General features: G+C 41.0%; 1 protein-coding gene across 1 annotated transcript in view; it reads left to right on the top strand.

The window, feature by feature from the left end:
* The window catches only part of ADCY5 (adenylate cyclase 5), a 221,185-nt gene that overhangs the window by 171,743 nt on the left and 25,368 nt on the right, over positions 1-24,074 (top strand). Inside the window, exons 8-11 of the mRNA XM_049804028.1 lie at positions 2,809-2,949; positions 15,974-15,996; positions 20,599-20,743; positions 22,376-22,473. Of these exons, the coding sequence (XP_049659985.1) occupies positions 2,809-2,949; positions 15,974-15,996; positions 20,599-20,743; positions 22,376-22,473 (407 nt within the window). The remainder of the gene's footprint in view (positions 1-2,808; positions 2,950-15,973; positions 15,997-20,598; positions 20,744-22,375; positions 22,474-24,074) is intronic.

Here is a 24,074-nt window from a genome sequence, read left to right as displayed (position 1 = left end):
CAGGGGGTGGGGGGAAATACTGCCAGAGTTCATGTAGCCATGGAAAATTTATGGTCCCTGACCTCATGGTTAGAAATGATCTCAGAAGTATATATTTACCCATTTGTCCCACCCTCACCTCAACCCAGATGTGTCAATGAACACGTATGAGCCCTTTTATTCCCTTCAAATTCATCAGGTGATGCTTCAGAGTCACTAGCACTAGCAGCAGGTTGAAGGATCACTCACTGGCTGAAATGGGTTAGTACGTCTGCTTGGATTTTTGGCATAAAGGCTTTTCTCAAATTCTAACCAAATTTACTAACTCGGGGGGAAACCTGCTATATGTCTCTTTTATCATCTATTGATGTAAAGGCATTTGTAATGTAACCAAATAGCTTTGCTTTTATAGGTCCTGAGAGTAGTTTCAGCTTCTGGGTTTTTTGACTGCTTTTGGTTGAAAACCCTTCACTAAGCTGTAATAAAATGGATTGACAATGTCACCTCTATTATTGAAAACAATATATATTTGCTGGGAGATAATGAAACTGTATTTCCTACCAGTTTTCTGGCATCACATCATAGAATAAAGAAGCATAACTATGAAAAAAGATTGCATAACTGAAAAAAACACAAGAAAGTGCTACAAATGGTGGCAGAGACCAAACAGAGCAGTGACTTTTAAAAAACAAAACCTCAAACCAACTCAAATCTGGACATCAGCGTTGCATCACATTAATGTATTTTTAGAAACATTTAAAACACAACTCTCCTGGAGGTTATGCAGTGGCTCTGTCATGATTGCTCATGTGAAATTCAGCTGGTGCCAAGTGACGGAGTTTTCAGCTCTTGCAGATGAAACAGTGGTGGGTTTGATGCAAAGAAGAGGCGACGTGGGAGGCACTTGCTGTCCTGGGAGCGTGCAATGTGGGAGCACGTATGGTTCTCCCCAGCAAATATCCCGGGGAGCTGACAGCTCCCTTGGGTTTGCTCCCACTGAATTTCCTTGAGATCCTACATTTGTCATCCTGGCTGGATGGAAAAAGAGCTTTGCGGGCAGCCTGGGGCTGCGATGACCACTGCTACTTACTGTCATGGGGCCAGTTGGGTGTCCGGCACAGGGCTTCTGTCGCAAGTGGCCCCATCTCCCCAGCTAGTGGCCATGAAGGCTGCAGCACTACATTCCTGGGAACATCTGGTGCCTGCGTGGTGAGCTTGTGGTCTCATGGGAAATGTTGTCATTGTAGCTGTCTTTTCTTTGCAAGAAGAGAAATTATGATTTCCCATGCTTGTCAATCAGGCAGCTTTCCCCAGCACTGAATTTTAGCAGGCTTTTTAAAATTTCTTTTAAAAAAATAGTTTAAGGCAGCGTAACACTTGACATTTAACTCTCTGGTTACCATGGAAATAACAACAGGTATTTTGCAAACTTCTGACAGGTACAAGTTAGAATGAATAGTGGGGAATCAAAATAAACAGGTAAGGAGAACAGACTCCAGGCAAAAAAAAGATGTGGACCTACCTGTATTGTCATACAACATTTGAACAAAAATTCTAGAGTTTAAAACAACTGATGCTTTCTTTTTAAATTATTCGGTTGTCTGAACACTTTCTGAAATCTGAAATTAACTCTGATGTCTAATTTTTTCAGTAATCTTATGGAAGCAGCACTTCTTTTGAAAAAGTTTAATATCTCAGTAATAAACAGCCAAGTTGTAGCTATCCCTACTGTCCAAATTTTCAAGCTTTCCATAGTTTGTCTCTTTTAAGCAAAGATGTAATCATTGCCACCCCTCTGCCTTCTGAGTCAGTACAGGTAAATCGCACAGTCCTCACGGACTCTAGCAGTCCTTGCTAGAGAAGATTAAAGGGTTTGATCTTGTGCAATAAACTTCTGTCTTTCCACAGAACACATTCCACAGGGAAACCTGCCTGTCTTTTTAGCTAGGGAATATACCCAAAATAAGGAACTAACCAGCCTCTTGTTTAGCCTAGTTACGTGCTGCACTTCTGTGCTCTTGTAACTGGCATTGAGCTTGAATAAAGCCTTTCTGACAGATCCTGTGCAAACTTTGCAGTAAGCTCCAATTACAACCACAATTCAAAACCAGCTCTAGTAACAAAACCAAAGACTTTGACCGAACTTCAGGAAAGTTAGCGTCAATGATAAAATTTGCAGCTAGCATTAGGGTAGAGGAGAACCATTTTTTCACGCTCTGCAATACCGTTACCCTTAACAGATACACAATTTAAGTTGTTTGCAAGATTTACATGCTTTCCTTAGCATGTCTGGAAAGATGCTCTTGCAAGTGTGGAAAATTATTTGCTTGTACCTACAGAGAAAGGTGTCCTTTATTCCCATAGCTTCAAGGAGCTTCAAGGCTCCTCTTCAACCAGATTGCTGTGTGTGTCATTCCCCTTGCAGACGCACCACCAGTCTAGGGGTTTTTTTCGAGGACCTTCTATGTAGTATCTCAGCTTGCAACTGCAATGTCCTATCTGAAATTGTTCAGTTTGATTCAGTTTACTAAAAAATAAAATAGATGTCTCCATTTTGGAGTGCTCTCTGTGTTTACACAGGTTATGGTGGTTATTCAAAACAAGCAAAGGTGTAAAATGGTGGGCACCACTTGGAGGAAGTGTTCTAAAAAATTGGAAGAAAAAGAAATGGTGGACTGGGACTGCTCCTGATCAGCAGCCACTTCATAAAGTTCAAGGTGCAAAGCCAGCTTTTAGAGTGAGAGACCAGAAGTGAGAGATGCTTGGAGAATGACTGCCATGTAAACATTTCAAAATTTATTCTGCATTTCTCTCTCATTTGTATTTCAGAAAGACGAGAAAGCCACAATAGCCAAGATGAACCGTCAACGCGCTAATTCCATCAGCCATAACCCGCCACACTGGGGTGTTGACCGGCCCTTTTATAACCACCTTGGAGCTCACCAGGTCTCCAAAGAGATGAAGAGAATGGTAATGCCTTGCTTTATGGACGTTAATTTATTTTCTTCTTAATACAGCGTTATATATCCCTCCCTGGTTTGTCTGAAGGTTTTTGCAGCCCCAAGGGCATTTTCCAAATGGGGGTGGTAAAGTCTACTTTGACTCTAGAAATAATAATAATTGGTACATTTGGAGGTGAGTGATTGTGAGATGAGGCACAAGGTTGGTTGAGAGGGGAAGGGAGGCTGAATGGCACAAAGAAGGCTCTTTAGTCTGACTTGTCCCACGTTCTGAAAACTCATCCAGGCTGTGGGAGAAGATGTGATTATCTACTAACATTGCTCAGTAACCCAAGCATTCAAACAGCAGCTGAAATATACATTTGTACTAGATCATTACAGACTTCAGCCCCTGCAAAGGTTTCTTGCTTGCATTGTAACAGCCAGATGCTGTTGACCTTCTATAAGCTACATGCCCATGTATACTCATGGGTCCCTAGGAATCATGCAGCTATGTATAACTTTCAGGAATACATTCTCAAGTACATCGATTAATTGGCCTAAGGTAGCAGGCATCTTCATTTCTTGCTTATACCTTTCAGTCCTTCTAAATTAAAATGCACAAGAGCTAGTTACCAATGCAATTGAACTGAGAGCACTTTTATGGCTTATTTGACAGAAAGTTGTAGATGATATCTTTGTTTCCTGCAATAAAGATGAAGAAAAGAGGGTTTCTATTATAATGGCTGTTTGTAATAATAAAAATATTTAGCACCTCTATAACTGCATGGATAATCAGATTGCTCTGTGACCTTATTAATGCTGTTTTGACCTTTCATGCACAGTCAAAAGTGCGTATTTGTTGCCAACTTTGTTGCCTGTAGTCAAAGTTCTACTCCAGGTCACTAAAGCCTTAAAGTATTCAAAGAACTTTTTAACATGAGGTTCACTCCCACAGCTTAAAAATTTTGGCGTAGATAAAAGCAACCACATATGGTGTCTTCTAATGGGAAATGCTGGCAGATTTATTAATAGTTGATGCTAATATTATTCAATCATAATATTATTTTACAGTGCTAAACCAAATTTCTTAATCTCCATAGTAATGTTTCTTTCATTTCTCAGATCTCCAAATGAGGGCTTCTGACATAAGCGTACAGATCAGTGGAACTGTGCATTTTTTATGTGGGCTTTTCAATAGGGTGTGCTCAATAGGCATGACATTATTAGAAGAGCCTAATCACACTAGCACATAATTATAATTATGAGTTTCTTTGAATAGCTTTTAAGGGGTTCTTGCAGGCTCCTGTTCAGAAACAAGGTGTAAGCATGCCAAATGGTATTATGCTTCTTGGTGTTAATTACAGTTTGCCATGTCTAGCTGGTTGTTCAGTTGGAAAAACATAATTATTTATTGAAATATCAAGCTGAGTCCTAAAAACTTCACTGCCCCTCACTTGTAGGAGGAAAAGCTTCTCTTTTTTTCTTTTCCTCCTTATCTTGAGCCTTTCCCTGTAATGGTATTTACCTTTTTATAAATTCAGCAGCTCAGAAAATCTTTTCTACTCAATCTGCTTCTGTACTGCCTCTTGTATAAAGCTCTTTTTCGAGAGGCTGATGTTGCATGCGTCAGGACACTTCTTGAAAACCAATTGAAACCTGATTCAGATGTATTAATTTCAGCTAGACTTTTTGTTGTTTTGGGGGACTATTTTTTAAAATCTGTTATTTACAGTATTGCCCACTGCTTTATGTTTGAGGTGCATTAGTCAAAATGAAAACATGCTGCTCTCCGTGGCCTAGAGACCATTTCAGTATCTGCTAGATAGACATTTTATTGATTAGATCATAGGAACAATCTCTATCTCCTGTCTCAACTCCCTCTGTGTTAACTTCTAATTTAAATACGCATTTCTTTGTACCACCCAGCTCTGCGCAGTACCTTATTTGTCTGTAATCTCTAACATTGTGTTACATGGGTGCTGCGTGTGCTTAAATGCATGCACAGTGCACGCTGGCTGCACACACGTGCACGCTGGCTGCAAACTGCCTGCTTAGAAATACAAAAACCAGACAGAACGGGGGCAGAACTACAAAGGCTTTTTTCAGTGCTCCTCTGGGATGACATGTCATTGATCTTGGTAAGCCACACCAGCTTTCAAAGCTGCTGAAACTGTGCTCTTTGTTCCACGTTACCCACCTTTCCCCCAGACCTCTTGCATGTAATTATATGTAGCCTTTTTTCTTGGGAAACTACAAACATGTAAGGTTGGCTTAGTCAAAGTAGTATGCCAAAGGTAGGCAGTGCCACATTGCCTTTCTCTTCAAAACCTGGAACTCTTAGCCCTGTAGTTTCAAAACAGGTGTTTATAAGGGTAATGGTGAGATAGTCCTCAGGCAGGAGCCAGGTAATGTTGCAGTGATGTGGAGTTACATTCTATTGTTATGTGGATATGAATACATTTGTGTGTAGGGAGTAATAGGGATGGTTATAAAGGACACAGTTTTTTGTCACAAACTTAGAACATTTTGCGTTATGAAGACCGCCATATTTCCAGAAAAAACAGAGGCAGGTTTTTTGTGGTGCTAGTTACAATTCCCTGAAAGAGAACAGTCAAGTTCCCTGAATTGCATTTTTGGGGAGGAAGCTGTTATATTTAATAGAAAAGAGAATTGTTTTGGCCATTTTTCTTTCCTTTGAACACTGGCTGTGGTAGCTGTCTCTAGTCTTAGGATATATTAGCAGTAGTCCTGGGTGAGACAGATTAGTGTCAAAGGTAGCCATACACTCCTTTTTTTCCAGCCCTCCTCTTCTGTTGCGGCATTTCAGCATGCTGCCATGTGTGGGCACATTGGCAGTGCATCTGGTGAGCTTTGTGTGGGAGGGCAGCCTGGCCGGTGGCATGGGGAGGTCTTTGGTCCCTGCTTTTCTCCACATTGTGGCTTGGAGCTTAACCTCTGCTGGGTCCAGCTGACTTTCTATGATGCTCCTAAGCTAAGTTGTTCCCCTGGGCACACAGGAGTTTAGTCAGGCACTTCCACACACATATAAATAAGACAAAATATCCTACACGTGTCCATGCAGCAATAATCTAAAATGTCCTGGAAAACTGGAGTATTTTCCTAGTCCTACCCTAGCTAACTGGGGCGCAAATCAGCTGGGATTGCAACTGTGCCAGCTCATGCCATCCTGCCCAACAGCCCCTCCATCTCTGGCCCGCACCAGTCTGCTTTCCAGACCATCCCCAATCCTTCTTTTTCCCCTGCCATTGCTTAGTGGTGGCCTTTCTTGCTGTACAGAGCCTCCGGGGAGGCAGCAAGCAGGAGACACCGATGTTGCCCGTTGCTGATCCCCATGAGCTGGTGGAGCCACTGCCCGGAGAAAGCCGGTCCTGGGGACTGTGCTGAGTTGGGCTGCCAGGTCAGTGGCTGCCCCTAAAAAAAATGGAAAATTTGCTGGAGCCCTGGCCCTGGGAGCCCGTGTTGTTGGACAGGGTGATGCTGCCAGCATGGAGCAGGAGGAGGGCTGCCTCCCTCCCCCTGGGCAGGCGGAGACGCCTGGACGGGATCAGCTTTGTGGCTGTATACAGAGTATGAAAAGAGCCAGAGCATGGCAGAAGAGCAGCACAGCTGCTTTCTATTTTTATTGCTTTTTACAGCATGTTTTCTTGTTTCCTAAACAAAAGCAGTCAGTCCAGGACCAGTGACTGTATCTCTCTGGAAATGCAGACTTTTGTACTGCTCGTGATGCACGCAAAGGAGCAGCGTTCCCCCACGTACACCAGCCTTGTCTTCCCCACTGTCTCTCAGGTCCCGTTTTCAATTGCAAAAGGGTCAAAAATAAATGGACTTGAAAGCATTTGAGAGTACAGGTATATTTATAGCTATAACAATATTTATACACCACTAAGAAATACTTTGCTTTTCCCAGTATAGATTTCAGAGTGCTTTTATAAATATTGATGGATTTTAGACTTCTGGAAATAATACTCGTGTCTCAGTTTTCATGAGCAAAACAAAATTACTATTAAAAAAAACAATTTGAGGATTGTAGTTGACAGTAAACTGAAAGAGGTTTGTTGTAAACAGCAACAAAAAGGCAAATGTTGATACCTTCCAAAATTACAGCTTTGTTCTAGATGACAAATGATTCCTTTGCATCTTTTACCCTCCTTAGCATTATTAAGGTAATAGCTGGAAAACCACATCCAGTTTGGGATTACAATGCTTTAGGAGAGTGTGGATGAATTGGAGATAGTCCAGTGGAGAAAATTACAAATTAGGAGAGTTCAACAGTGTGACCTGTGAAGAAGTGTTGACGTATTGGGTTTGTTTAGTCTAGAAGGGAGAAGACTGATTAGAAACAAGAGTCTTCAAATACATGAAGATTTGTAAGGACAGAAGATAATGATAAATCATTCTCCGTGACTGCAAACGGCAGGATTAAAAAATAAGAATTTTAATTTGCTGCAAGGAAGATCTAAGTTAAGAAAAAGCTTAGATGCAAGGAATAGGCTATGTAAGGAGCTTGTGGAATTCCGGATTTTCCTGAAAACATTTTATTTATTTTATTCAGGGCTTTTCAGTCTGGAGAGGCATCACAAAATCCTTTGCAAATATAGAAACAATAACATAAAAAATTAGGAGAATTTATAGGGAATAAAGAGCATAAGAATAATATGAGATGGATGTAAAGATTTTACGAAGTTTCCAATCTGGGCTGCACAGAACTTCGAGGCATCAGTCTCCCCCCCTGACAGATACCTGTGTAGCCCTTGGTTAAAAACCTCAAAGGATGGAAATCCCACAGTCTTGATGGCATCCTTTTCAACAGATTGATTATTTTTCTTGATGTTTTGCTTCACAGTCCCTCACTTTGATTTTAAAACACAGTGCTGCGTGAGCTATTCACAGCCCATTGAGGACAGCTTAATTTTCTCTTCTTTACCATTAACTTCTCTGTATTTGAAGACTATTACCACGTCTCTGCACAGCTCCGATTCCCTCACCAAGTTTGTTCCCTAGTTGGTGCTTTCCAGCCTGGTGATTGTTCTTGTTCCCCTCCGAGCACTTGCTGTTTCATCGATAAGAGGCAGTGCCCGCCCTGAACCCAGCTCTCCTGCTGAGGTTTTATTAGTGCTGCCCAGAAGACAGTCGTTTTTGAGCTCTTACAACCAGACTTTACACAGCCTAATGCTGTCTGGCTTCCAAAAAAAAAAGAAAGCATTAGTTGTGTCATGAGATCTACTCAGCTGTGGAAGGTCCTGCTGTTCGATCTTAAGGCTGCCATACAGCTATCATATTTATTTTACACTGGCTAGTATGACTGAGCAGCTCAGCTTGTTCCACTGATACATACTTTGGGGAAGGTTTACTTCAGAAACAGGTACCTCCGAGTCCTTATAATCAAATGTGAGCAGAGTGGCTAACGTGATTACTGACCCTAGCTGTAGATGCCTGACAGATTTCCTTTTATTTTTTCAGCTGCTGGAAGTTTAACATTAGGAAGTTTAGGAACACACAGAGGAAACCCTGAAGATCTGCAATACTGATTTCAGTCTGACCATGCTTCTGTCATGAGTCTGAATACAACTAATGAAGCATTTAATTTGCAATGAAATTCTGTATGACGTCGATGTTAGTTACAAAGTAAAAACTGAAATAAAATCAAATAGGGGTTATACACATGTAGGAAATATGACTGCATGCATATGTTAAAAATGTGAGACAAGGTTATAAAAATGCATCGTGGGTACGGGCAGCGCAATAAACAACAAGCTCTTCTTTCAGGTAGGCACTGCCTGATTCCTTGTGGCGCTGCTCAGAGCTCTGCACAGTCTTCTGCAGGATATCTGATTGCTTGGTGTTTACTGTCTAATGAAACAATGCTCATCTACAAGCCTGGTCATTCAACCATAAAATATAATTCCTTGTCCTATTCACCCTGTCCTAAATCAAAGAATTCTCTGCATGTTGCATCACAAATACAGCTCACTTCCTCCCTTTATGTCTCCAAGTTGCCCTTATAATAGATTTTCTTGTTACTTGGAAATCAAAACTGGGGAACAGGTACATCAGATGAACAGACACTATAGCTGGTTCTGTGCCAACACTACCACTTAAACATCAGAAATTATTAAAAAATTAAAATAAAACTCAGTAGGGCAAGTTTTCCTCAGTCAATAGTACAGCCCCATCAAAGAGAAGTGGACTTGAGTCCATGAGTGGGGCACCAAGGGTTCACCCTCCTTCTAAAGGTTTCATTTAACTGAAGGTCACCATTATCCTCTTTTCCAGCAATCATCTGCTAAATCTGGTAATAGCAACATTGACGTCAGTGGAGCTGGACAGGGACACCCAATGGAAAAGAATTTGACCCACTATTTTTTCTCCGCTATTGTAGTATGCAGAATCCCCTGAACTTGTAATCAAGCAGGGAGAAACTCTCAAGAAATACCTTCTGTTGTAATCTCTACATATTGCTATAGACCTGGGAGGAAATTGTTAGTCTAGTCTGAGTTCTGCATAGCCAGTTCGGTTTAGACAGCTCACGTAACAGCAAGGGGAGGAATCCTATTCTGCAGTTATACTATATAATTGCTTTGGTCCTTCTGAAAAGAGGATTTGCCTGATTCACATGTTCCCTGTGATCTCATATAAATGAGTGGGAGCCATATAAAACGGTGTACTTTGCTCAAATTGTTAGAAGCTTCATACAGTTTTGTATCCTCTCTGCAAACCTAAATTCTCTTCTAGTTGATCAGGGCTTGCAGTCATCCTTGATTAAATTCTTTAAAAGAGGGATAAGAGTCAGCTAGATGCAACAGCTGATCTGCAACTGCTTTTGTGAAACTTAGGTGGAGTTTAATATTTGCTTGGAAGTCCTGCACTGATAATTTTTCCAACATTCAGTACCCTTTTCTAGAGTAAATTGTAGTCACACGGAAAAAGGTGATTTGGATCGAGGCACTACTAAAAAGTGTTAAGACAGTTTCTGCTTGGGACTAAATTAAGCCTACAGAAATGAAGATACCAATTCCCCTTTATTCACAGAAACATTTCCTCTGATGTCTGTGGCAGCATTACACAGATGGACATCAGAGGTGGACTTGTGGCACTTAGCAGAATGATTTCCAAAGCTTCTTAAAGCAGAGAGTAAGCTTTAATGACAAAAGGATGCAGGTCAGCAGATTTGGGTCTGGTTTTCAGAGAGGGTGAGCAGCTCCGGCCAGCACCAGTGGGCAATTTCAATTAAGGCTGGTTAGGCTTGGATTCAGTGTGTCTGCATCTGATTAGAAGGCTATTTGACAGTAGTTTCTGTAGAAGTTTGTTGTGTTTATCATTGTTTGGAGTGTAGAGATGAAAGGACAGAGATTAGGGAACCAGGAACTAATTCAGAGCATTTCTAGGACTACCTATTTTTATGTCTTTTTCTGTTTTGCAAGCTTTGGTAACTGTTCACAGGTGAGGCGCAGAACCACATACTATTTCACTTGAAAACGTGACCTTTGAACTGAAGGAATTTGGATTCAGAGTTGACAGAAAACTGGGAAGTGTGAGCAACCTGCACTTCTCAGAGGTGTGAGTTAAGAGCCAGAAGTTAATTAAAGTAAGGGAGGAAAACCTATTTAAAAAGCAACCACTTAAGTTCTATAGATAGAAATCTGATGGGTCAAATAAATTCATGAGTTTGGCCAGGTCCAGTCTACCAGCTGGGGGCTGTGTACAAAATCATTTTGAGTAGAACAAAGTAGGGGGTTTCACCATCTGCAAGCAGTACAGAGGAATTAAAGTCTATTTATCAAGTGGGGTGGGCTGCAGAAAGGGAGCACTTCAGCTTTCCTTTTTGGAGCTCATTAGTCTGTGTTCCAGCTATAGCAGACACACTCATCATATAATCTGTTTCATAAACTGGTTTTCTGCCAGTTTGTTGTTCTGCACTTAGATGCTTGTTAAATATCCTTCCTATCAGGCTTAGTATTCTCTGTGCCAGTTCCTTCTGGACTCTGGTATAGAAATTGTGTTATTTCTGGCTTGAGTGCTTTGAAGTCCTTCAGGTTTGTTTCTGCTTTTACACCTGACAGCATCTATCTTCGTAGCCTTGTCTTGTTGACCACAGGGACAAAGGCAGAATCTATAACTGCTGAAAACAGATGTGAATAATTAGTTTTGCAGTGAGGGCTACCAGGTTTGTTTTTAACTACATCCACTCTCAGCCTGACACTATTCTTTTCTGTTTTCCATGGTCACTGTCTCTGTGAAGCACCTTTGCTTTACAAGTTGGCCTGACCTCTTACAAAGCTAATTTTGTCCCTAAGTCTAAAGTTCTTTTGATTTCTGCTTTAACATCATGTAAGTCCTATTTCAGCTTTGTTCTAGAGATGAAAAAAGGTCAAGAAAAATTAGTTTCTCTGTTGTTTTTGTTCTTAAAATCTTTGCTGGAGTTGCCAGCTAAGTTTTTAAGGTGGAATCCATGCTGCCCAGCCACATTGCCATTAAGAAGGTCATAGAGCTCATCAGCCCCTCTACTGTCTTATTTTTGGAGGTAATGAAAAGTTAAAAGGATGTAAAGTCTATTCCACTTTTCTTTGCATATTTACAATATGTTAATAATCGCAGCTAATGTTCTCAAAGTTAGAATTATTATTTCTAATGGTTCTTGATTTGAAGCATTATGGTATAGCAGTCAGCTTGTCATGGCTTTGACAAACACATTATCATTCTATTTAAGGAATCAGTTTTAATCTTCAAAGAAAAGGGCTTAGTTAATTTAGAAGTCAAGCAGAGAGATGGCAGTCATATGAGCTTTTAGCACAATAGATATTCATAAAATATCCCCCATAAAACAGTAAGCCTTGGGGACAGATGCAGTAATATAACATTCCCTCTTTTTTTCCTCCTGCACATGTCTACTCCCACTGAGGATGGTCATTAAAAGTAAGTGCTTGTAAATTCAGAGCCACCTGACCTGCCATAAAAAATAAGGTTTTTTTAAGAATCTCATGTAGAAAAGAAGAAAGAGCAGGACTGTTCTTTGGTAGGTACTAGTGCCTTTAAGGGAGCTGAATCAGCTAAGTTTGGCTTAATATTCCTGAAGTCGGAGAGAACTGTCTTAGTCTCAGAGCAATTATTAAATGCTATTACCTTTACATTTGCAATCTGATGGCAGAATAATGCAGCCTCCTGGGGGAAGGGGAAAAACTCCCGTATCAGGGATATTTAAACCAAGACTGAATAAAAATTGCATGAGGTCCTATATGCAGCAGTCCATTAGTACTGCACTGCGATAAGACCTATCTCAGGCCTTATGTTCCTTTCTAGAGAAAAGGCATTTTGGCCTTAACAAGGGCTACTTCATCATCATGATTATGGAGCTATTCTTGAACTCCTCTGAACTCCTGTCTGTCTGATTCTTGTAGTCATCACCACTTTTGCCATTTTCATCCCTGCTGACAATTCCCAGCCTTTTCTTCATAGCACCCTAGAAAGCCATCGGCACTGCTTCAGTCTGCTGGCCACAAATCCATAAGCAGTCAAGAAGGGATTTATATGCTTAACTCCAGGAACTGGCTCTTTCTCTTCCTATCCCCTTAGTCCCCCTCTCCTCATTTTTATCAGCTATTTTTTCTGGGCATTCAGATTTTTGAATATGTGTGTGCAGAAATGCCAACCTTGACATATCTCTGTGCAGCTCAAAACCTGCTCTACACCCGAACAGGCTGGGTACAGCCCCAGCCCAGCGCCCCAACCTCCAGCAGCAAGCACAGACAGGTGAGATCAGGGATGCTGCCGAATGGCTTTATAGACACGCTTGCAGCAGCTGGCCCTGTTATTTCACTTTCCTGCTTGAGCTTGGAAATTTGTCTACTAGATCATGAGTGTGTGAGTCCGTTAGGAATGAAAGCAAATCCTTGTAGACCATATTTCTGCAGGATTGATTGTGCTTAGTGTTTATCCTGAGTGTAACATAGACCGTTGTAATTCATGCGAGCAGCCTTATGCTGAGCCAAAGGGCTTTAATTGGAGCAAAGCAACTGAGTCCTAAAGAAACTAAACTGTTTGCCAGCTGTGGAGAAGAAAAAAGACCCATGTGTCATTAGTGCCCAAGCCTCATGCAAGGGGAAGGATATAATTTAAGTGCAGATTTTTCAATGGACCGAGCATGCCCACGAAGTAGGAGGAGGTGAAAACACATTAACCAAAACCCAGGGGGAAATTTCCCTCCCAACCCAAAATAGGGCAAGCAGCATGACCCTGTGCATGCGATCATCTCCTCTACTTAAAAGGTTTCTTGGTATGTGATTGAGACATGGACGCTTTAGTGGATAGGGAATAAAACCTCTGGTCACAGCCAGATCGGAGAGATATGTTTGCTCTGCATCCTGGCAAAGTCTTCCAGTGCAAATAAGAAAGATCTTCTGTAATAAATGACCAGTTTTTAAGGAGCCGTGTTTGAGGTTTTTTCCTAAAATAATCCTGCAGACCTTTCTCCATAACAATTCCATTTTTGGCAGTTCTGCTTGAAGAATCTTTCATATGAAATGGGAACATTTGAAGTGAATCATTTAATTTGCTTAACTTAAAGAGATTCCTACTACATTTAATTTTAAACTGATTCTCTTTAATTAAAGTTCAAGTCACTCTTAAATATTTAGCCCTGTTAAATGAAGATCCAGGAAAGAAAATGTAATAATCTTTTCCTTTTTTGCTTTACCTGAAATATGCCTTTTTTGAGTTTTTTATTTTGAAACACCAATTTAATTTGAGCTACCAGCATGAATAATTTCCTGGGTTTCAAGCACAATTCAGTATTTTAAATTTAATCAATTTAAATTGATCAGTTAATTCTGTATTATTTTAGCAACTTTCCTTATAACAGTTTTGCCAGGGTGAGAGAAGCAGGGGAGAATCAAATTCCGTGTTGATCAAGTGATCACCCATATAAATGACCAGTTAAGTATGCAGCCTGCATATTTTTCCATGCTTGAAATATTGGGGAATTTTTTGAGGATATGCTTGCTGAGGTGTTCTGGTAATTTGACCTGGTTGGCCTGTATCTTAAACTTGTGCACCTAGAAGACAGGAGTATGAGATCTGTGTTTAGTTTCAGGATTTCAAGCAGGATGAATTGGTTACGCAGCTGTCCATATCAGACGATTTTAGGGGAGTCTCTCACTGCAGTCAGTCATCCAGTTCCCATGTGGCTAAGAGAACTTAGCCAGAAGTGAACTTGAAAATGTGAACTTGATGTCTATCTAATAAGCAAGTACTGGCTGTTTTCTCATTGATTCCCTCCCCTTATTTCTTGGCTGGTAGCTATTCATGTTCAGCTGATTTTCGAGTTTTGTTCAGCCTAACTGACTATGACACTAGACAAATTAGTGGGCATTTTGTCTCCATGATTAATCAGTGAGCTTTCAGTTTTGGCACTGTGTTGTGGCATTGCTTAGAGGATAAATAAATAAAACAATCAGATATTTCTGACAAATGTAAAATGATTAAGCAAAGGGGAAAAAAAAACCCCACACAACAAGAATTTGAATGATTGCTTCATCACTCTTTAATGTGAAATCAAAAAGTACATGGTTTTTTTGGCTTGGATGACTGGACATGCTAACTTCAAATCGACTTTACTATTTCCTTCTTCCCACTGGATCGGCTGATGGTTGTTACATGGAACTGAGAGACTTCCTTTATCTGAATTTCAGATGGGTTAAGTTGGAGTTGCAGTTTCTATTTAGAAGTGTGGGTTTAGTCTGAAACAGAGTTTGTAAAAATGGAAATTGCTCTCTCAGTGAATCACAGCCCTTGCTGTTGACCCAAGTGACAAAACCCACTTTTTCCCTCTTGCAAAGCTGACGCTGTCCAGGGAGACTGCATTGGCTTTACTTCTGCCTCTCGCTGTATTGCCACATTGCTAACTAGTTGCGAGAGCAAAATCTGCTTGTTTAGTATCTGGTCAACATTCTTGTTTCTGATGGTGTTCGACAAGGTGGCTGCGGGAAGACTTTTGCCTAAAGGTTTTTAGTTTTTTGCAGTCAGGACAGATCTCAGTTTGCTGCCCTCAGCCTGGTAGCGGCTGCAGGTCCAGCAGCCGGAATATCCTCACGTGCTCTGAGCAGTTTTGGCCTGAGGTCTCTGGGAGGAAAACAAAAGGAATTCTTCCTATCTCCCAGCTACATTTGTTTCATGTTTTGGAACACAGTGTACAAACTCTGTGCCTGAGTATTTGACCCTACTTGTCAAACATAAAATTTTTCTTGACTTCAGTTAAATTTAAGCCAGAGGGCAGATTTTGTCTCAGCCCACACAAAATGGCCATTTTGATGCAATTTGGTCTATTAGGTATGTTAATGCTAAACATAAAATTATGCCTCCATACATATTTTAATTTGAGGCCTTCTAGCCACTTAAACGATGGATGACCCACAAATGCATACACTTACCGAGTTCAGGTGGCCCTGAAGGAATTGTGAACATTTTGGCTATTATAAATATTATAAATAATTCCTGAAATCTTATTCAAGAAAGCATGTTTTGTGTGTGCATGCAGTGAAGGGAGAAGGAAGGGGACCCCTTGAGGTTCCTCCTGAAGAGATGAAAACCAAAATGCATCCGCTCCCTTAGCCAGTCCCCAACACAAAGAGGTGCAACCTTGTTGAATACCATAGTTGACCTATGTTATCATTCTGAGTTTTGTTTCAAGTAAAATACATCCTCAGTTTTAATATCAGCACAATTTCCATTGTATCATTTCTAACGGTGACTGCAAAAAGGTAGACACCTGAAATAAAATGTGCCAGTAGTCAGCTGAAGCATTTGCTTTATCTTCACTTCCATAAATTTATATATGAAGGCATGTGTTTTTCTAAAACTGCTCTGTCTGGCTGATGACACAGCAGCACAAACCACTGCTGTGGGTAGGTAAGGCTATCCATCCACACCTAACAAATGAAGACCCTGAAAACTACTCTGCGAAATGCCGTTCTCAGGATACTCTGTGTTCTCAAGGTCAGCCTGTTTCCTAACCCTTGTGTCCTTTTCCTTTCTTTCAGGGTTTTGAGGACCCCAAGGACAAGTAAGCAAATTTTCTTCTGTCATACACTGTTATGTTTACACATTTGGAATTTTTTTTCTCATATTAAAAAAAGACAAAAAATTAATGCCCAGCAGCCAAGAATAATGCCTCGACTCCCCAGAGGTTTCTCTTGGAGGGACAGCCGGTCGAAGGCACAGTATTGACTGATGTGCATTCAGAACTGCCACTGCCCTCAAAACATGTATTTGTTTGTGTGGTTCTAACTTGCTTTTGTAATTAAAATGCTTTTGCCCCCAATATTCTTCACTATTTGCTGCTTTGAAAACATCCCAAGAACAAAATCTTCCTGTAAAGTATGTCTAAGTATTGAACATCTCCAATAAGAAAAATTTATGTATGTATGGAAATATATGTATAGTTTCTGAGTTTATTTTTATATATTTTATGTTACTCATTATTACACCATTATTTATTTCCATATATAAAAGTGAACTCAGAAATGACAGTTTATTTGAAAAAGTAAATTCAAGCTTTCATGTTCTAAAATACAGCCACATAAAAGCAGCATTTTCATTTTTTTCATATAGAACTTTTAAAAAAATCACAATTTAACAAGAGCGGTATTTGAAAAATTGCTTTTGGAAAAAAACCCAACTGTGTTCACTTTTTAGCTTCTACAGCTGGACATAACAAAAGCATTTCCTGTATTGAAGATGTTTGGAATAATTTCACATTCAGTCCTACTGAATGGCATTAATTGTAAGCTTGGTCAGAGCAAGATAGGTGCTAGTAGAGGAGACTGATGCCTAAAATATGTTGCTGTTGCTCCTTATCATGTTTCTCAGGCTGCTGGTCAGCACTAAGCGGACCTCTGTGAGCTGGGACAGCTAAATGCTTTTGTGGGCCCTAACCATCCGGCTTTGGGAAAATTCGTATTATGGTGGTTGAGCATTGAGAGCAACTCCCTGAAAGTAAAGGGAAGTGATAAGTTTGAACATGGCAATATTAAGAATCATTTTCTCCTTCACTTGCCCTTCACTGCATAACATTTAGCTCTGTGCACTCTTGGATGTTTTGCTGGTGCTACAGGGTGTCTAAAGGGAGTCACCAGGGTTTCTTTTTGCATCCATGGCTGCTGGGAACACAGCTGTTAGATATACTTTGGACGGAAAAGAGCTAACAGATTACAACTAAGTAATTCTTAAGAATACAGAAATTTAAAGTATCCCTCATGAAATAGCATCTCTCCTCATAGTTTGTGCAAGAAAACATAAATTCAGCTGCCTCAGTGTTGGTCCACAACAGAGTCACCCAGCTGTCGAGGAACGGCATCTCCGCTGTTGCTCCAAGGACCATAATGTCTCTCCTCCACCCTATAGTTTGAAAAGGTTACTTGAGCTGTTACGGCTGACAGCTAAGAGCTGTGCATTTACAGTGCTGATTCAGTGTGATGCCATCTTATTATACAGATTGCAGAATTTTTGCATTTCTGCTCAGCACCAGAAGAAGCTACTACATGCCTCAGATTCTCTTGCTCCAGAAATCTGTTTAACTCAAGAGCAAAGATTTGGCCAAAAAAAAAATCCCTAGCAGAAAACGTTCATGCTGATATTGGTTAAAATCAGATACCTAAACCATGTCAAGCACTCAACCCAGCGTCTTCACGTGCAGAAACGCTGAGCATCAATACTTTTCTGTTACAGTGAAGGAAGATGTAGGCACCACACATGTCTGAAAACAGGACCCAACATTTATGTGCCTAAATGCAGATTTAGTTATTGAATCTAGGCATGAAGCATTTCAAATTAAGGCATGCATGTAGTTTTGGCAGTGGTCACACTCTTGATTTACAGAAAGTAATTAAATCAGCAGAACATTTCTGGATTACTCTGAAGCCAGCATCTCTGGGTTAATTGCTAGCTTTCACATTTGCAAGCACAGTGCAAAAGTTGCTCCAAGCTCTGTTCGTGCTGTTCCTGTCCTTTGCAACAATTTTCTGTTGGCTGCATTTGGAGAAATCTCAGCAGTGCTTTTAAGAGGTGTTTCTGGAAGTTTTGTGGTGGCCCAAAATCCATGGTTTTCCCCCCGCCACACACTGTCAATGTATCAATAAGTATTTCCTCATATGAATGTCATTAGTCTATGGTAGTACCTCAGCTCTGACTTACAGGCACTGCCTCCAGGGCACTCCTTAGCACAGGGAAATTTTGTGTTTTGATTTAAAATTATATTTATGCAAATGTACCCAAACTTGCTCTACAGTGATTTAGTTTGCGTACAACTGGCTGCAAAAGTCACTCCAGCAGCTAGGTATACGCAAGGTGACTAAGCTTCCCTGCAGTCTACGTGAAGGTGGCTGCCTCACTGCGAATATCCCAACAAGGCAATTTAAGACCTGCAGAGGTATTTCTACATAATCTGCAACCACAGAAGTTAGTGTAGTATTAGAGATACCCCAAGCAGTATAATGACCTATTACGAAACTGGAGGCGGCCAAGGCCAAAGCCCGAGCAGGCAGTTTCTTCTTCTTTTCACGTCTTCCTGAGTGACGCTTTTAGATTGGAACTTGAAATTTAACTGAGGTTCATCAAGATGCTGAGCTGACTCTTTTGCCTCGGTTTTAGGGGAAAACGTACTGCATCTCTCGTACGTGGTATGAAATGACTAAATGTGAATGACCCAAATGTGTAAATAACTCACAGGATCTTGGAAGACATCCTGTAAATACGAAGCCTAATGATTTCCTTGCTCATTTTTATGAGTCCAGAAGACATTGTGAGGACTGAATGAAAATAAGCAGCATCGTCTTGAATGCTCAAGCAGATGTGCTTCCTCTAAGGAAGCATCTAGAAGTAAATTGAATGTCCTGTCCTTCTAGGGACAAAACCACTTTTAATTTCAAAGTGGAGTATATGAAGTTCAAGGAATTAAATAACTCTAGAGCCCCAAAATAAAAATCTCTTTTCCCCAACCCCACTGAAATATTAAGATTGGCTGAACTAGAGATAAGACCTTAAGACAAACTAGGTTTGCAGTTGCCATATGGTCACTAAATAGATGCCAATGGTGTGTCATCATGACCCAGCTGAGGTGCAGACACATTCAACTCGCTGGCTGGGGCAGAGGGAGTTGGAATGGAACTGAGTAGATGGACCTGATTTATTTTTCTCTTGGCAAGAGGTACATGGTAGAGTTGGGGTACAGAGCGCTTCTTGAAATCTGGTCCAGTTTTGCAGAAAGCTTTTGGAGAGCCTTTCTTTTGGAAAGGGACCTTTAACTTTTAAACCAGAGTCACGTTCTGGTTTGTAAGCTGCTCTGAGCCGTCTCCACTCTACAGCACAGTTGCACCTGTAGGGGCCCACTGGCTGCAACACAGTGTTTGTGCATTACACGCTGTTGTGCGGTACAAATAAAACCGAGAAAATAAAGCAGTGTAGCTTTTCATCATGCTTGTCAGACCTCAGGATTTTTTTCTCCAGAGTGCCTAAGGTGAAGGTCGCACATTAGCCATAAATTACTGTAACATCATGGAGTTTGCACATAGAGATAGTTACCTACTGGAATATGCCCCAGTGCAAGTGGGGGGCATATTCCAATGGAAAACTATTAGCATATCCTGTGGATAACCTTGGCAATCATGCAAGCAGAGCAGAAAAACAGCACTTCAGGATTAGCTTTTAATTTCTGCCTGTAGCTAGTTTTAAGGCAGGCCATTAAAGTGACAGCATCAAGTCATTAAAATCCTGTTAGATTTTAAAAATAACTAGATAGTTTGGGGAGGTGCTTCAGGTTTCCTGATCCTCAATGCAAAATGCCTCAGGGCGATTAAGTTTTCAGTGTTATTTTTTACAACAGTGTTATTTTTTGAAAATCAGCCTCATTTTTCTGAAGCTGTAGCTGAGCATCAGAAACACACTGATACTAAAGATTATAAGGAATTTAGAAGTCTTGTTCCACATATTTAGAAAACAGAATCTAATTTGTATTTTCTTCTTTTGCTACCTTTTTCTTTTGCAACCTTTCCTTGCGTTAAGTAAATATCTTGTAAACAGAAAATTTTGTTTGATTAATGCTTTTTTACTCAAAAGTAACTCCATGAAGGGGAGGCAGGGGGTGTCAGGCCACATTTTTTTCCCCATACGTTCGTTCTGTGCACAATTTTTTCTCAAAAATGGGGAATTGTTCAAGTTTGGAATTTTTCACAGAAGTATTTACAGAAATTATTATTGGGAAGCAAGAAATATGACTGGTTACATAAATAATTTTGCCAGTTCAGGCACTAACAGCTACAACAGCACAGCAGTGCGGGGAAGAATTAAGTCAAAGCACTAGTGGAAGGAGACTACTGACCTGTTTTAGAGAATGAAGGATGGTAAAGAGGCTGCAAGGCAAGAAAACAGATAGATGTAGTATAGGAAAAGGGCAAGTAAATCAAATCCTTTTGCTGGTGGACTCAGGACTGGCAATGACCTCTAGAGCTGATATCATTTTCCTCTCAGCTCATAATCCGTTTTCCAACTTGAAGCTGTTGTGAGCAAAATGCCATTAACCTCCAGCTTGTTATACAGTGAAATGATAACATATGGTGAAGAGGGGGGAATTGCCTTGTCCTCTTATGCTCCCTTTTCATGACATCCTCAGGAATACACAGGAAAGTATGAACCCAGAAGATGAAGTGGATGAGTTTCTGGGCCGTGCCATCGATGCCAGAAGTATTGATCGGTTACGCTCTGAGCACGTGCGCAAGTTCCTCTTAACATTCAGGGAGCCTGACTTGGAGAAAAAGGTAATGTCCAAAAATCATTGCAACGTGTCAGTAAGACTTGTTGTGAGTTTTAATTCTCCTGAATAAGGTCAAGGTTTTACATCTATAGGTAAAGCTAGGTTTTAGGTGTTTGAGGTGGGGTTGTGGTCTTAAAAATTTTGTGCTTCTTCATGGAAACCTTAATACACATGTCACTAGAAAGTCGCAGTCATCTAAAGAGAGCACTGGGCAGGAAAACAAAGCCATTTCTGTCAGACACACATGAATATGCAATGATAAGCTGTAAAGGGAATCCAGAATAAGCCAGATTTATTTCTCTGACTTTGAGGCATCCAAACTGAGGTTGCAGTCACCCCTCATCTCCCTCAAATCACTGGAGAAACCCACTTCAGCCCTCTTAAGCTGCAAATCACCTCTGGATGGGCTTTTCCCTGCCCTTTGTCCCCCCCAAGGAGCCCCAGGTACTACTAGGGTTCATTGGGACGCAATTCACACTCTGGTAATTTTTGGGAGCCCATTCTAAGCAACAAGTAAGAGTTCTGTATCTCACAAATGTGAGGAAGGGGAGTAAGAGACTGAGGGCTCCCGAGTAGCGGATTGCTTTCTGATTTTGTTTCAGCTATCATTGTTGTGAGGCAAAGGTCATTTCAATTTCTCTATATAATAGAGACAACATCAGCTCTAGGTGGCTGCAAAGTTAAATTCAGTTAAGTCCAGAGGTACCCAGATGCTATCATTAAGGGTACTATATAAACTGCTGTTTTTAATTGCTGAAAGAAAGTCAAAGTCATCTTTTTTCTTTTTTTTTTAACAAGCACAGATCCTTGGGATACTTGAGTGGTCCTCAGGTTAAACACATTATTCAACAGAAAAAGCTTTGGTAATAAGTTTGCACTAATTTATCACTTTCTTTTGAAACACTTTCAATGACAGGAATTACAACCTATTGCAAAAGCAGACCTTTGCAGGATTTACAGCTATTCAATGAATCAGTGTGGGACTGGATAAAAACTCAAGCACGTAATTTCTCCCAACTCCGTCCCCTCAATTTTATAGCTGAAAACTGCTAGGGAAATTAGTGGTTCACCTGTTCTGAGCACCTTTTATTCTGTGGTTCAAACACTGAGACCATCTGTACTGAGAACCGTGCTTCAAGCTAAATAAAGCATCTTTGGGAATTGGATGCAGCTCCCATGTGACCGATACGTTGACAAGTAGTTGGAAGGAGTGACTGTGTGAAAACCGCAGCATCCTCGCACTATCATTAGAATGAGCCAAGCCGTCTGCACAAAATACAAGGTTTTCTCATCAGCAACGTTCGTGCCTGTTGGAGGAAACTTCCCATGGAAGAAGTTTAGGTCTGATGACGGTGACCTAGAATCCTGGTCCTGGTTAATCCATTTCTGTTCCTCTCAAGCAAGGGGCAGGTGGCAAATCCTCTCTCCACCCAGCTGTGGGGGTTTGTTCCCTGGCCTTTGGGTCTGTTCAAGCCCTTGCAGCTTGCCCAGAGAGAAGGGGAGCTTGTAATGTTAGTCGTTTCCTACCAGCACTGCTTTCCAAGGATCTAAATGGAAGCCAAGTAAGAAGTTTTTGTGGAGAGAAGGCAGCCAGCCAAATTTCCTGCTAACATAACCCTGTTTGCATTTTTTGCAGTACTCCAAGCAGGTGGATGACAGGTTCGGAGCCTACGTGGCTTGTGCCTCCCTAGTCTTCCTCTTCATCTGCTTTGTTCAAATCATAATCGTGCCACAGTGAGTACCTTTTCATCCCTTTGCTCCCATCTGCTCCCCTCCTCTATTCTGGCCTACTTCTGTTTGTTTTTTTCTTGAGAATTCAGAGCACCAAGGGGAAGAGAAGAATCCTTAAATAATTCATGCTCAAGTGGTGCGTGGTGCTTATTGTTTTCACTCATTTCTAGTGCAGATTAAAACCTCCTCACTGGCACGTGAGGTTTTCTGTTTTCCCAGCATGATTTATCTTACCATTTACCTCCATCTTAGGAAATTCAGTTCAGCACGTTTATAAGCCTGTGGAAAACAAATATCACTAAGTAAGAAGGATTGCCTACTAAGGCATAGTACGCATGCACAACATGAGGCTAAGCTGTCCTCTTATCTGAACACAGTGGGACAGGGAGGTGAAAAACCCATCACAGCCTCATTGCTCAGAGCACTGAGGTCTCGGTCTGCTTCACAGATGAGGCATAACCTCTCATGCGTATCTTCTTCTCGACTCAGAACAGCAGTGCAAGAAGAAAGGTAGAGAGGGAGTTGAGCTACACATGCCTAAGCTTTGAGTAGCTCACTCCGGGTTTGAGGGTTGCAGTCGTTTCTTTCCCCAGGCAAGAGTGGCGTAAGCTCCTCAGGGCTGTGGGGCACAGTGCTCTTGGACCACTGCAGTGAAATGCTTTGTCTGAAAGGCACAGTATAACCCACTGGATCTTTTCCAGCAGTGAGCTCTGCAGACATGGTGTTTCTCCTCAAAGAGTTCATTAAAAAATCCCTTAAAATTAAAGCATGTTGCTATTCCCTGTGCTCTGGTTTAGTAGCAATAATACATCATTCACTGAGCAGCGCTGTGTTGGAAATAAATTTGGAGTTAGTCATTTTTAATCTGAAGAACAAGATCAGAGAAGCTCTGCAAATGCTCCAAATTCATCTTCATTACAAGAAAACAAAAAATGGTTTAAAGCGAGCTCCAGTACTATTTTATGCCATTACAACTGCTTTCTACTTCTGTTCACACCACAGATCTTTTCAGAGTAAAGATTGGTTTGTAGTGTTCAGATCAGATATTTGGAAGGTCACAGAAACAACGCATAGTCTGCTGTTTGAGGTCATTCACTCTCCCAGGCAAGAGGACATTCACATCTGCTCACAGAAAGATTGAATCAGCAAAATAACATCAGTACAAATGCGCTGTGTAAACAGAGGGATCTGCTTTGGGAAACTGGAAGTGAAGCTGAAAGAGGCTCAAAATTGAAACTAGATCAATCCCAGCAATTAATGCATTGTTAATTATGCCCAAAAATGTTCTTGGAGAGTCATTGTTTTAGCGAGGGCTTACACTTTGGATCTCTGGATATTACTGCTGTGACTTCACACCTGCAGAGGCCCTCTACCAGCCTTTGTGTTGCTCATCAGACTCCCTAAGCAGCCACTAAGCTGTCTCCATAAAACCCAGTTTAACATTTAAATGACAACTTGACAATTTCTGATCTGTGGCAACCATATGGCTGGCTCCTTTGTATTACGCAGGAGCCAATCCCTTATGGCAGCGTGGTGTAAATGTCATGCTGCTCAGTCTCTTTCCACGCCGCCCATCAGGGTGGTGGTTGTATTTTTTGGTAAGT

This window comes from Accipiter gentilis, chromosome 1, assembly GCF_929443795.1.
Source record: "Accipiter gentilis chromosome 1, bAccGen1.1, whole genome shotgun sequence".
Classification (NCBI taxonomy): domain Eukaryota; kingdom Metazoa; phylum Chordata; class Aves; order Accipitriformes; family Accipitridae; genus Astur; species Astur gentilis.
This window is presented reverse-complemented; position numbering and strand designations above follow the sequence as displayed.